The sequence below is a fragment of the Carassius carassius genome, chromosome 38 (assembly GCF_963082965.1).
Source record: "Carassius carassius chromosome 38, fCarCar2.1, whole genome shotgun sequence".
NCBI classification, from domain to species: domain Eukaryota; kingdom Metazoa; phylum Chordata; class Actinopteri; order Cypriniformes; family Cyprinidae; genus Carassius; species Carassius carassius.
In genome coordinates this window covers 20,171,366-20,187,007 of record NC_081792.1, presented here as the reverse complement: position 1 = coordinate 20,187,007, position 15,642 = coordinate 20,171,366, and the positions used below count along the sequence as shown (strand labels likewise).

The following is a 15,642-nucleotide window of genomic DNA, read 5'->3' as shown; positions in this document are numbered from 1 at the left end:
AAACAACATAAGCTGCAACCAAAGTGCTGTACAGAGGAATTAAAACAAAAAATTATTAAAGATTTTTGAATTTCTCCTCTTGCCATACCTTATTTGTCATTGACCCTTATACAACCCCAGCTGATTTTGTAAAAGTAGTGTAGCACATTTCTGGTTTGTAGCATTTTTTAATATTTAAATTTTTTTTATTATGCATATACAGTATGTACCTGTTTCAGTGACAAATGATTCAAGATTTTTATTTTATAGTTGACACCTATACTTAGCAGCGCTCTAGTGTTGTGACTGGTGTGTCTGAGTGGACTGCCAGGGCTTGCACTTTTCACGTCTCCTGCATGAATACATGAATTAAATGCAGTGCATTCCTTTAAATGTCTTTGTGAAACTCTGTGGATGACAGATTTTTTTATTTATTTTTTAGGTATTTGCAAATGGCTATTTCATTATGGTGTACATGTCTTTGAGATTAACATTGTATTATTAAGTGAATTTAATGCACATCATTTTGATCTATCATTATTTCAGCATCTCTTGACAGCTGCATCAAAGCTGGTGTCCCTGATAGATGCACCTCCAGCTTTTCCTCCCAGCCCCTGTCCATCATCTCTACATGCATGCACACAGTTTGTAAAAGTCTCTGCCTCGTGCCTGCCACCAAGACTTCATAATGAGCGTGTTTGCGTGGGGATGTACAGCCTCATTACTTTGCCTTTTCCTGCCCCTGAAAAGATGTGATCCCACAGTGCAATGCTTCTTCAGGAGGTTGAATCACAATAACAAAGGCTTTGACTTTGTTATATCAGGGTGGAGATGTTTCTAAAGCCCTTCTCTGTGTTGAGTGCTACAGGTATGTCAGCTCGTGGTGGTATTAGGGTCTGTGGGAGCTGGTTAAGTCTCCTGGTGCTTGTTGGGAATGTGTTTTATCTGACAGGTATTGTGTCAGGTAACCAGTAATGTACATGTGCCACGGCGTTGTTGTTACCTGGTGACAGGTACGTGGTGGAGGGTCCCAGCAGGAGAGGAATGGTTTGTCTGTTGAGTCATCCCAGAAAAAAAAGTCAAACTGGCAGCGGTTAATCTTGATGTGTGGGCAACCTGCAATTTTAATATTAAATATGTTGATCAACAGTTTAAAAAAAATGCTTCACAGGCAGTGATTTTGTATTACAGACGTTTATTTAAAAAAAAAAATATATATATACATATATATATATACACACACATTTAGGCCCAGAGATTTTATAAAAATGAAATGAAATTATTATTAATTTTGTGACCAACAATTTTATATTAGGAACATGAAACAGCAAATCAGAAAAACTGTAATAGGGACATGCAATTTTAGAGATGTAAACCAACAATAATAAATTTTTAATCCCACTCAGAGATTTTAAATTTAATTTAATTTTTACAAAACATCCAGCTAGATAAATTACAAAAAAAATATAGAACAACAATTTTTAAAGTGATTTTATATTAGAAATGCAAGCAAAATAAATAATTACATTGAAAATCATAAATAAAATTAAATTTAAAAAGAATTGAAATCATAGCCGGGGTTTTTATATAGGAATTGTAGAGCAACAAAATAAAAAATTGTACAGCATTTTGTACAACTAATTTCATTGTATTTCTTTTTTATTTGACCAACAATTAAAAAATAAAAATCAGGAGCAGTGATTTTGTGCGGGGCCTTAGATCAACAATTAAACAAATAATTTTATATAAGAGACAAAAACCAACAATTAAAAAAATTATAATAATTGGGCACAACAGTTTAATAATAGAGATGTAGACCAACAATTAAACACTTTAAATCACAGCCAGTGATATTTAGATTAAAGACATAGACCAGTAGTAACAACATATCTTAAATCTCTCTCTTCAGCTTGTCTATTCACACAAGGTTTTGTTAGTTGAGTCTGTTTGTGTCATTAGTAATGCTCCACACACGTGCTGATTGGTCCAGCCTCACAAACAGAATCTGTTACTATAGCAACCACAGAGCCAACTGGGTCTCTGGCTCCCTGAGCCATACTACAGTTCAGGTTTGGACAGATCAGATGTAAACAAAAACAAATCGGGGGCAGAAAAAGTGCATTTCCAATCATACCCATTATTGATCCATCATATGAATGTGTCTATTCACAACTCTGAATCTCATAGAAAACGTCACTGATTGCTGCTGCGTGTTGCTTATTACATCACACATTCGGTGCCGTGTGCCGCCCTGCTGAGGCTAAGCTTGAATGAGCTGAACACGCCTGCGAGTGTTTGAGAGAAGAGAGGTGTGTGTGTGTGTGTGTGTGACTGAAGCTTAGTTTGGCGCGCTCAAGAGACTCACACACAACATAGCATCTTCATGGCTTGTCATCGCTACCATTTGTGAGTACTTGTTTGAATTGTGCATTTGAGTGTGTGTGATTGTGCCAGGAATATTGAGCTTGTTTTATTATGAAACAACAGATGTTATTCAGCATTGCATTCATGAGCATGATGTCAAATAAATGAATGAGAGAGCTTGTGAGAGTGCACAGATCTTGTTATTCTGCCCTTATCTGTGGGGGTAAGAGCTCGTTTCAATTTGATACGTGACATCTTGACTGCTGCAGTAGCTTGATGCTTCATTTAATATTTTGAAAAGCCATCACATCATACGAGGAGCAGAATCTTGGGTCATGTGTTTGATTGTTAATGGACTCGTCGACTGTTTGAGGCAGACACGTTCAGCATGTTCTGCGAGTTTGCCGCAGGCTGTATCTCTCTAAACCCAGGGCAGAGGGATAAGGTTGGCTCTGTACGCTGAGATATCTCACGCACACAGACTGAAAACAAAGTGGACAGTGTTTACGTAGCTCCGGTGATGTCACGCCGGGACTATTTTTAGAAACGGTATAAGACTGCAGTTTCAGTCCGTGTTGAGCGGACCACTGTTTGTCAGGCTGAATGAACACATGTCCTCTCTCTGAGATTCAAGATTTACGCTTATTTTTGAGTTTTTCTTTTGCACAAGCATGCCCTTAAAAGTTCTGAAAAAATTATTTGATATATGTAGACAAACTTTAAATGATGTTTGTGTTAATAAGGCTAGTCATTTTAAACATTCAAAAGATTTTAAGGAGCAAAATATAATTGAACAAATCACTTAATTATTGTAATAAATGATAATATTTGTTGGATGGATGGATGGATGGATGGATGGATGGATGGATGGATGGATGGATGGATGGATGGATGGATGGATGGATGGATGGATGGATGGATGGATGGATGGATGGATGGATGGATGGATGGATGGATGGATGGATGGATGGATGGATGGATGGATGGATGGATAGATAGATAGATAGATGGGACGTTGCATTAGTCGGTAGCTCTGTCTGCCTGCACATCTTCCACTGCCACCCGCTGTGCCTCATCCCAGGGGGGAAGGGAGGAAGGGGAATTGGGACAGCCTTTCGCTGTCATGTGATACTCACGCAAGGTCACCCTGTACAAGCATTACTCCTCCAGAGCGAACCATGACTCATAACTCTTTCTCTCTTTCTCTCTGCTGGACAATTAAAGACCGTGCTCTCCAGAAATGCACAGCTGAAACGTTTTGTGTGAAAGTGATTTGAATGTGTTTTTAGAGCTTGACTATAGCAGTCGTGTCAGTGACAGTAATGGGAGGTGGCATGGTGCTGTGCCTCGCAGGAGGAAGGCGTTCACATTAGCCTGCCGGCGAGAGTCCAGACGAGCAGGATTCAGCGTGGTGGCAATGCATTATTCTGTCACTCAGAGCACTGATGGTATTTGTGCTTCTAACCTGGTTATCAGCATGAACTTTTAGTATAACTGTCAAATTTTGTGATCAAGTGTCATAGGTTGCTGAGATATACATAGATTTATATATATATATGTGTGTGTGTGTGTGTGTGCAAAGTTTGACATTGTTGAGTTTATGATATGATATTGTCAAACATTACAGTTTTCAGTATTAATCACCTATATTCCCTTGTGGTTTTTATACACACAAAATCAGATATATTCAGAATTTAAGTAATAAGTAAAGTTGGCAGGTATACTATTTTCAATTTTTGAATGTTGTTAATTCAATTAGAAATAAGACTATTTGTTAATTATTTAATTAATATTTAGATTATATATCATAAATTGTGTGTGTGTATATATGCACATACACACATACATACATACATACACACATTCATTTTATCACTGAAATATTTTACAATTATTAAAATCTGTGGAATAGTACCTTCAATCCTAATAAATAATTACAAATACTATAAGACATTTAGATGTATGTTGTTAATAATTGCTCAGTTGTATGATATAAGCTGTTATGTGCTGTATGTGCAGTCTTGAAGATGACAGCAAATAGCTGTTCTTAATAGTTACTTAATTGTATGAATTAAACATGATTTGTGTATTTTCACACCCCTAATGATGCTACAAGTTTCAAAGTGTTAGTTGCTTAGTGACATCTTTAGCGGTCTTATGAACTCTTGGGGTTTTTACTTCGCAGAAAGCTCCTCCAATTTTTACAGAATGTGAACAGCTATGCATTGTGTGTTAAATATTTGGTGTAATTTCATGATACTTTCAGGTACCAGTAAGAATGTGGTTCCCTCAGCTCTTTACTACATTTTTTAGTGATGATTTGCCCCCTCCATAAAGTGTGAGTAGCTCATCTCCACCTGTATGTATTGATTTACTCAAAATGCAGTAGCTCAGATTTCATTGCAATTATCTTTGTTGTTTTGCATCTGCATTTACTATGCCTCATGATCTGAATCACTGATGCTCTATTCTTGCTTTAAAGCTCATGTGCATGCATGAGTGTTTTTATATTATACAGCATGGCTACATTGTCCAGTAGCACCAGTCAGTAACACCTGACAGGAAAATGAATGCATACCTGTTTGTGACCTCATGATCAATGTTATTGTCTTGGACTGACTGCTGCTCATTGAATTTAATAGATTTAATTATGAAGATGGACTTGTGCTGGCAATCTTTAGACCAACATAGTGTTAATGTCACTGGTTAAGTCAATTTGCTTGTATAACTTTTATTTTTGGCCATTTTGTAACTTTTATCATAATAGAATAGTAGAGAGAAGTCTTAGATATTTGGTAGTAGAGGTGGGAATGGGATTAGAAAATGACGGAATGTGAAAACCTTGATGTATTACTTACACAAGCATGTTTGCTAACCTCTAAACCTCAGCTCTCCTCACCCTCATGTTGTTCAGATCCTTTTTAGGAGCATTAAAAACTTGGAAATGTGTTATGGAATCAGGAAGTAGGTGCAGAAAAAGAAAATTCAGCACCCTGAACTGAAAATCTCCATGACTGCTATCTCAAACCACATGAAGTGAGACCAATAACTGGTTCATGTTCCCCACTATGGCCCTGAAGATGAAAGTCCATTGGGTCTGACAAGGCTCTGCTGGTAGGGTCATGCTATGACCCTCAAAAATAGCCTGGTGGATTTTCTGTGCTGAACTATAGGCTCTGTGTCCCTCAGGATTTTTAGTGCTTATGTGAAACCACTAGACAAGAGCGTCATGTCTGCTGTAAGAGAAATGCACACTTTGTTCACGGTCTCAAATGGCAGACTTTTTTTCTTGGCACCTGAACTGCTATTACAGCAGTACACTGTTACAAGTGTATTGAGAGCTAAAGCGCTATTCATACATATAAGTCATCTATTATTAATTTATTGGATATTTATCTGTAGTATTATGTTATTAAAATATTTAATTTGTGTTTTACTAAGACATAATATATCCCCCAACATAAAATGTAAAGAATAGTTTTTTAACCTACGTTTTAATGTTTTAATAAACTGGACTATTAACTCTGTTGCAAAGAATTTAAATATAATTATAATAATTTGCAAATAATTATTTTACACTGTAATTGAAATATAATACATTTAATTATGTAATTTAAGTAAAATTTATCAAAGAAATAACAATATATTTTTTATTCATTAATATATACAGTCTTTATATACATTTATAAATATATAAATACATTTAAGCTGATGTATTGCTTTTTGTTACATTAATGCTTTAAATTTGAAAAAGCCATATTATTATATATAACTATTGTGTCCGAACAATTTTTTTAAGCTTAACTGTCTATTATTTTTTTATTATTGTTTTTTTTTTTTTTTGTATTTGTTTAGTATATTGTTTTAGACACAATAATAAAATAACCAACTGACAATTTAAAAAAAGCAGGACAGTGTTTATTTATTTTATTTTTTAAATATTTATTTTTCTTTTTTTCTTTTTCTGATACAGCATTTCATGATTTTTTTCTCATGCTTTTTGCATATTATATATTTTTGATATAGACCAGTAAACAACTACCTGTCAATACCATAGCAACTACCTGAACACCCTAGTAACTGCATAGCAACATAGGCTAACAGCCAGGACAGAATATTTTTTCTTCAGAAAATGTGAAAATGTAGTTGTCCCTTGCCATTAGGATTCAGTAATGAAGTGCCCATACAGTGCCACACATTTGAAGAGTCAGTTATGAGTTTTTTTAAGGGCTGATTTACTCACTTCCAACACTCCAACACCACTGCTATCACCTGCTTAACTGCGCAAACCAGCATGCCTCTGCTGACATTTTATTCATCTTTCATCTTTATATGGAATTATTTAATTCGCTGTCAACAAACAGGCACTTTAAAGCAAAGGTTGAACCCTCTAAGGCTTCCCTGTTTCATCTCGGTGTGAGGAGAGCACTCTGTCACAAAGCTGTCACATCAACCTCAAAAATAGCACCATATCATTGCTTTCCAGTCTTTGTCTCTTTGAATTCATAATTTGATTGGGGAATAGATGAAAACGTTTCTCATATACAAGATGTTATCATTAAGAAGTTTCAAAAATGCATATGATTCTTAATAAAGAGTCATTAATGATCTGATCATAATGAAGCTGAGAGACTCTAACTGTTTCATTAGTGTTGAGGGCCACTACAGTTATCCATCCAACAAGCCATTTTTAGTTCAGATCTGGTGTTATGGCCCACATAATGAGTGAAGTTGATGAGTTTTAGTGTAATCGGTCTCCATCCAAGTCTTTGCAATGTGATTGAATTAATTGGCTCTTAATCTCATGCGGTCGTTAAATACTTAGACCATTAGACCTTGGTTAAATGTGTTTTAAGCAGTCTGGCCTGTTTCCAACGAGCTCAGATGGCACACGTCCCTCGATGACATCGAATAAATACGCACAATGCTTTAATGCACTCACCATTGAAGTCCATTTAGTTTGCATGTGCTTTCCCACACCGGAAGGCAACCAGTCGTTTAATATGCTAAACTCACATCTGATCCTGTTCTACAGCCAGCTGCCCTCATTTGCATGTGCAGCCATTTGTTTCTGTGTAATTTGTATGTCTGTGCACCAGGTGATGTGATCATAGGTTCATAAGAGGATCAAGTTTTAAGATGGTGTGTTTTGCCTTTGGCAGGAGTGCATAGAACAAAAAAATGCATGTGGAAGCGTGTGGAATATTAATGAGGGGATGGACTGCAAAATGCTTGTTTTAGGCCACTAGAGGGAGCATGCAGCTATGGTCAATTTTGCATGATGTATGAATGTGTATGGACAGTCTGTGCAGTAATAGTTAACAAAGAACATCTGGAATATGCCCAAGCAATACTCTGCAGTAATGCTAATGGCAGAGTTTCTGACAAAAATACCTGGAGAATTTCATAAGACAATGTGATTATCTTCAATAAAGATCAGGAATAATTTATCACATTTATAAAAAGCATTGCTGTAGTTTTAAAAGCATGAAATCGGTCATCAGCATCCGAAAAACATACAATATAGAGAGCATGACAAATTATTATGTATTTGTCTTGATTATTTATATTATAAAATAAAGATAATAATAATGATTTAATATTAGTAAAATATAATTTTGTACTACTACTAATAATAAAAAATATATTAATTAATCTAACTAATTTTGCCTTATTATATATTATAGAATTTATGTATCTGTAAATCTCTCTATATGTAGGGAGAGAAAGCAACTGACATATTGCAAGTGAAAACAGTTTAAATCTAGTAGAAATATATATTTATTTTTATGTTTTTTGGGGTGCTGATATCTTCATCTTCCATGTTGTAGTAATGGATTTCTGAATAGAATGAACTGCAAATTTACCCATTTAGATGTCTTAGAGAAATGAGACATGTCAAGAAGTGCCATTATGATCCACTTTAGGGCATTTGGAACTATATAAATAGTTGCGAACTGATGTCATCAAGAGCTGGCTGTGAGTTTTGCACTCTTGTTTCTTTGTGCTTGAACGATTCTCACAGGGACTGTCCACAGGCAGCTATTGTTCCAGCTTTGAGGGGGGAAGTGGAGTGGTGGGCTTTCTGAAGACCTTTGAAAGGGAGTGATCACAATAATACCAGACTAAAAATAGACAAAGTTATTCTGTTTTTCTCTTCTTCTTTTTTTTCCCCTATCCAGATTCCTGACAGGGTCATAAATACATAACCCAGTGCTGCATTTAGCCCCAAATGGGCCACCAGTAGGCAATAATCCCTCAGTTGTTGCACTGTTTTTCCAAGCATTTTGAACAATAGTTAGTCCAGTATAAAGGACTTTTTTAGGTTATAGAAGCTTTATCTGTCCAGTAGATGGACATCCAGGCTGTGTCTTTTAGTTGACTTTAAAAAGGGCCAATTTGAAAATCAGCCATGCACATATTGGCTTCTCTTAAGCCCCGCGGTCAGTTGGGCATCATAATTCAGCTCCCTGAGTTTCTGGGCACCTTCTACAGGATAGCAGCACAGCAGGATTTATTTAGATAAATTAGACTATCTGCCAGAGTCCAGAAAGAGCTCTTCACCATGATAGCCATCTCTCAGAAAAGTGATACTGAGGCCACGAAAATACAGCCTACCCTCCTCATTTCAGCCTAGACCCCATCTGGCCCCATGTGCCAAGACAATAACTGCAATTACACACCCACCTACCCCTTTGAGGTGGCCAAGGCCTCTCGGGGGTCTTTAAGACAGCCCGCAAGCTGAAGCCCGATTATATTTAGCGTTTATTGGTTTCCGCCAATCAAACCGGTGCAGCACAGATAACGCCACTTCAGACGTTTTATCGGTAAAATGTATCTCTGATGGGATCGTCACCCAATTCACCGGGGGAGAAGCCATACAGCTCAATAGTAAAGGGTGTTAACATTGTGAAGAGAAAAGAGGGAAGTAATGAAGTTAGCTGAGTGAGTAGAGACAAGATGGAGACTGGGAGTGAGTGCCATGATCTCACATCGCCATGTTTGCAGTTTTTATCAGATGTGGTGGGTTATTGACAACAAACAAACAAATATGTTGTTGGAAAATCCAGTTTAAGCTGTTTTTTGGCACATGGCAGCTGATGTTTTGCTGGTTCAAGTTGCGTATTAGCTAGCTGACTAGCTACCATGTTCCAGAAACCAACTTAAGCTGATCCAGCTCCAGCTGGTCTACAGGCTAAGACTAGCTAGAAACCATGTTCCAAAACATGGCTACCAGCCTAAGCTGGTTTTTCCTTCAGGGAGGGCAGTGTTTTTTGGACTGATATAAAAGCTCCTCTATGTTTTTTAACTCTCTATTTCACTAGAAAATCTGTCTTTGAAGAGACACCAGGACCTGGGGATGAACCATTACAATAGAGCAAACATAGTTATATAATCAGTTCTTATGTGTATTAAAACAGTCCCTGAGACTGAAACCAACCTGTATTTACACAGCTGTTACTTCTTTGTGAAATACAGACTGGTTTGCTTTTTCTGTGAATTTTCTGTGAGTAATGTGGCTATCCAGCAATCACAAATGTTATATTGCTGTTTTGTAAGAATTGTGAACAATTGTTATTTTCCGATACCTAACACTACTGACATATATTGTTGTAATTTTACAGTATTTTTAGCGTATTATTTGTAATTCTTTTTTTTTCTTTTACCGTTTGTATTTTACCTCTTCTAACTAAAGGCACTTCTGAAGGCATTTACAGTGTCATTAGCAATAATATTTGTCTAATTGGATTTAAAAGGTATATTTAACTATTGGTCATCAGATAAAAATATAGTTAAACATTAAAACATAAATCAGAGCTCAGTCATCTGTATTTGTGCTTTTAAGCTAGTCATTAATATTTCAGCAGCACTACAAGTTGCACTACAGTTAAATTATATTTTGTCCAAAAATTGGTAAAATATACTGTATGACTGTAGATTTTTATTTTTAAGAAGATAAGAATAAATGCTTTTCTTTTGGCCATTTTATTAATCAAAAATGAAGGAAAAAAGTTTCACGGTTTCACAGCTTTCATAATAATAATAAGATAATAATAAGAAATGTTTCTTGAGCATCAAATTAGTTTATTAGAATGATTTCTGAAGGATCTTGTGACACTGAAGATGAAATTCAGTTTTGCATCACAGGAATAAATTACATTTTGAAATATGATAAAATAGAATAATTTTTCATCAAATTACAATTCTAATTGTTCTTTTGTTTGCTTTATCAAATAAATCCAGCCATTTTTATGCACTCGTGCTGTCGTGCATTACATATATAACCTTTAATTAACACAGATCTATCATTTTGAGATTTTCCCCTGCATTCCCTTGAGTGTCATTCTTGAATATGATGCCCTGTATCGTAAAACTGGCATTCATGCAACTGTGCCTGGGGGCCATTAACTGGTGCACTGGCTCATTAATAGCAGTGTGTGGCGTGTGCTTCCTCGGTGCTGACCGCTGTCATTAGCCGTGTCATAGAGATGCTCATTTACTGGGGATGTGGAGCACAGCTGGGTCCTGAAAGGCCAACACCTGGTGTACAAGAAGGACTAATGAGCGGCTTTAGCCTGGTCTGCCCGCTCAAGAGCACTTACACCTTCCCCCATTAAAGCTTTGTTGAAGAAACTAGAGTCTTCAGTATTTTTAGCCTAGCATAGCAATTGTTTTTTAAAGAATGACCACTTCTTCTGTTGTGCCCTTTCTCTTTTATATGACCTAAAAATTGTATGTTTTACAACATTTTTTTGTTTTCTTTTTTAAATATGGAAGTATAAATGATTATGTAGCATTCAAAATGCCTTTTATGCTAAGGGAAGAAGGCCATCTAAGCCAACCGGATGATTGATGTTTCCTCATCTGTTTAGTGGGCAACACCACCCCCCAGCCCCCTCCTCGACAAAATGGGCCCCTAAAGCACCCACAAGACAAAAGAGCTGTTTGCTGGGACTCATTAATGAAGAAAAAGGCACATGTGTGTTGGTATTTCACTGTCTTATGTTTTTGGTCTTTAAGTAAAAAGAAACATTAAAATGAAATACAATTCCGAGTTAAATTGCAGAAAGGCAGAGTGTGGATGTGTTTTTTTAAGTCAACTGACTGTCTGGTATGTGTGTAGTCATAAAACATTTGGAAAACATTTATGGAAATTATTGGAAATATATTTTGTACAATGTAACAATTCAATGCCCTTGTAGTCAACATAAAATGTAAAAATATATATTTTTGGTAAATGTGTTTATATTTTGCTCAATTATGTGCTTTTTTAGTGTTAACCATGTGACTTTTTGTGCCTTATTGGCAAACAATCAGTATGAATGCTCAACTCTATAGAGCTCTGTTTGGCTGCTATAGTGTCATTTAGCATTTCTCACTTTACACAAAGAATTCCCTGATCTGTTGTACCAATCTACAGCAAGAGGACTGTGTGTGTGGTTTGAATGCCAGGCTGTGGATGGGTTTGAGAGAGTTCAGAGGGCGTGAGAGGGAGCAGAAAGATCCGTCTGCATGCAGGGGCTTCAGTAGCTTGCATAATGATGAGCATCCCAAACACACAAACACACACACATATATACAGTATAAGTGTGTTTATATTCTCTAGAAAAGTGAGCGCGTACAGGGTTTGGTAATTACTGGTCATGCTTCCTTGAAATGGATTGCTTGAATGTGCTATCATGTGCTTAAATACACCACATTCAGTGCATTCAATTTCCATGATGTTGTGGTCACATCTCATTTGTTTCTCTGCATATTCAGGTTTAGATTCAGCTCATGCATAATAATGTTTCTTTCATTTCATGGTTGTTGTTGTTTAACATTACTGATAAATTTATTTTTAATATAATGTTTTTTTAGGTTTACATTTATATTTTTAAATTGATGTGTACTTATTTATTTACCATTTTCTTTTTAGCTTTTTTTTTTTTTTAAATGGATAGATATTCCAAAAATATGTTGATGATAATTAGTTTTTTAAATGATTGTTTAAAAATATTGTTTGATTTCTTTGACATTGAAATCTAATTTACTTTTTAAGGGAAATTATATATTGTAGGTGTCCCTTAAAAAAAAAAAAGTTCACATTTCTTTACTATTTTTTATAATATATCTCTTCTGCAGTTCAAGTAGACATGTACTGTAACAAATATTTTTAAAAGTAAGTTTAAAAATAAAGCTGTTTAAATATATTATTTAAATATTGTTTCACATACAAATATGTATATATTGATATCTTTCACAACAAGATCAAATTTATGTTTGATCTTATGCTTAATATTCTTGTAAGGAAGGAGTATATTTTAGGTGTGGCACTATTCTTTTTTTACACCTTTTTGTTCTCAAATAAATGTATGTATTTATTTATCTGTCACTTAAGAATCCAGTAATGTGACACATTAATTTCTAAAGTTACATTAATTCAGAAATAGCCTCTCAATTAATATGAAAAAGTTAAAAAGAAGAACATTAAATAGTTCCTTAAAATTAAGCAGAAAATTACATTTCTTGATATAGTTTTAGGTGAAGTGCTCTGCTAGTTACCACTAGGGATGGGACGATAACCGGTTTTATCGATAACCGTGATAAAATGTGCTGAAGGTTAGTAATATCGTTTAAAAATGAATTATCATTAAAACCGTGTTTGATTATCGCGGTTTTAATAACTCGCTATTAAATCATGTCCAGCCAGCAACAGTCTGACGCAAGCGCATCGCACAATGTTTTTTTGTTTTTTTTCGAGAAGGAATGGCGAAAGTCAGTGACTTTTCTATGCTTTTCTATGCTTCTTCACTTTTCATTGTAAGGAAGCAAATGCCACAGAATTTAATCTTTCTTTAAATTAAGTGCATAGAGTTGCTTGTTTTATTAGTTGTTTGTTGATTATTAAATATAAAACTTGCTGAAATGTTTTCAGTGTGAGCATCAACTATTTTTAAACACTTTCATCTCGTTTCAACAAAACCGTGATAATATTGATAATCGTGATAATTTTAGTCACTATAATCATGATATTAAATTTTCATACCATCCCATCCCTAGTTACCACTTGAAATTTAATGTCAGCCCATTTTGATTTTGCAATTTATCCAAATTATCAAAAAATGCAATGAACAAAGAAAAGAAAAGAAATCTGTGCCCTCACTGACTCACTTGGCCACACCCACTTTCCCACTCCCATCCAATCAATATCCTCCTAAGGCTTCCACTTAGCATTTTAATCGCTAGTGTTTCCATATCCCGGCAACGGGCATCAACATATCAGAGTGGGGTTGTAAATCAGCCAGCTTGTGTTTGTGAGCGTCAGTCGCTGCTGATCACCATGTGCTTCTAGTGATTAGCACTGTTCAGCACACACATAGCTGGCAAAGGGAGGACACCATCAGATAAAGCATAATTAATACGGGACAGGCAGGGGGTGGGCATAGGGGGCTTTGTGGTTGCGGTGGAGCATGCTGGAGCTTGATTCTGTCATCATCTCCACTGACAGACAATGGAAGCAGCTGTAATTCAAAGCTGAGCTTTTTTATTTTTATTCCTTTTGGACTGTTTTGGGCCTGCTGGATTAGTGCTAGAATCTACAGATAGATTTCTCACACAGCGGTGGAGAGCTGGACACATGGTGTGTGTGTCTGTGTTTGTGACATCTTCATTGAGGGTGAGACAACACAAAGGATGTTACTATGAATGCTGGAAGGATTTACAGCTGCCATTGAGGCCCTGTCATACGTCGATCTACGGGACGTTTGGCATAGTCACTCAAACACCTCTGAGTCAGGTGTGATGGTGCAAACACGTGGATCTCAGCTGTTTTATGCAGGATAGCAGAGATGCTAAATCCCTAAACTTGCCCTGAAAATGTTGAAGCTCAAGACTTTCTGTTTGGATTACTGGCAGTTTCTTTGCTTGCAGCCTCTCAATGGCTTCTATAAAAGGTAAGAGTTCCTTGTTTAATGTAGCCGTTTGTTTTGCTTTTATACAAATTTTATTTTACAAATGATTAAAGATATTATCAGCTTATGATAATGCGCTTCTCTATGTGACAATGAATAATCCATTTCTAATAAATCATGCTTTTATTGTTGGAGCAGAGTCACCATCTGCACTGTATTGTTCTCCTTCAGATCAGCTTATTAAAGCCTTTACTGTTATTCAGTCAGTAAAGTGTCATGACTGACCTCAGAACAGTGTGTCTTTGTGTTGTTGTGAGTTAAAGGCTGTGAAGCTGAGGTTGTAGTGAGTCAGTCTGATTTAACTCAAGCTCTATTGTGTTCTGTGATCTGACAAGCGTTTTCATCACTGATCTGATCCTCTATTGTGGGGCATGGTACCCCACGGGCCCCTGGGCTTCGTCCTGTGATTGGCCACATGTGTGTGTGTCCTGACCGGTGATCTATCATTGCTTGAGGATAGTCTTCCTTCTTACATCCAGCGGACCTTTAAAATATGGTTTTAAAGGGATAGTTCACCTAAAAATTTAAATGTGATGTTTATCTGCTTACCCCCAGGGCATCCAAGATGTAGGTGACTTTGTTTCTTCACTAAAACACAAACTTGAAATTTTTAACTTAAACCGTTGAAGTATGTCAGTCTCATAATGTAAGTGGATGGGTATCACGCCTAAAACAACATACACAAAGAAAACAAAATAAAACCCTGTGGTTCGTGACGATACATTGATGTTTAAAGACACAAAAAGATTGGTCTGTACATGAAACTGAACAGTATTCATATAGTTTTTTTTTTAACCTCTGCTTCACGCAATGTGCAAACTCTTAGAACTCTCCTGAGCGCGTTCTCAAGCAGGCGCGTGAGGCGTCATCTTCTTCTTCTTCTTGCTTTATGGCGGATCACAGACTTAAAAGTGCATTACCGCTACCTATCTCTCAAATGGACCATTTGATTTAATTTAAAAATAGTTGCAAATACATTTTTTTTATTTAATATAATATTAATTGAAAACGACATGGCTTTATGTATTCATTAAAAATGCTGATTGAGTTATTTTTGTTGTTTGTGTTTTTTATTTTTTTATTTACTAAGTAGCTTTATTTATTTATTTTATTTGCATATTTTTATTATAAATGTGTTTATATATATACAATGTATATTTGGGTCTCCCATTTTCTTCCCCTTTAGTGACCACCATAAAAAACAACAACAACATGATAGTGTAGTGCTTAACCTTTGCTGACTAAGGAATCTGGACATCTCTGACTCGAGCAGTGATAGGAAATCCCCTGGCAACTGTTCCTGATGACCTTCTTGCCTAACCGTGTCCTTCACCTAACTGCTGTA

General features: G+C 36.0%; 1 protein-coding gene across 4 annotated transcripts in view; it reads left to right on the top strand.

Annotated features, from left to right (window-relative positions):
- Positions 1-15,642, top strand: part of LOC132119536 (IQ motif and SEC7 domain-containing protein 1-like) — a 187,709-nt gene that overhangs the window by 107,323 nt on the left and 64,744 nt on the right. The window contains exon 1 of one of the 4 annotated variants that reach the window (XM_059529589.1): positions 2,270-2,385. The exons of 2 other annotated variants lie outside the window; for them this stretch is intronic. In XM_059529589.1, the coding sequence (XP_059385572.1) occupies positions 2,363-2,385 (23 nt within the window). In that variant the 5' untranslated portion in view covers positions 2,270-2,362. Of the gene's footprint in view, positions 1-2,269; positions 2,386-13,812; positions 14,280-15,642 lie in introns of those variants that run through there. One more of the 4 variants, XM_059529587.1, reaches the window with a different exon arrangement.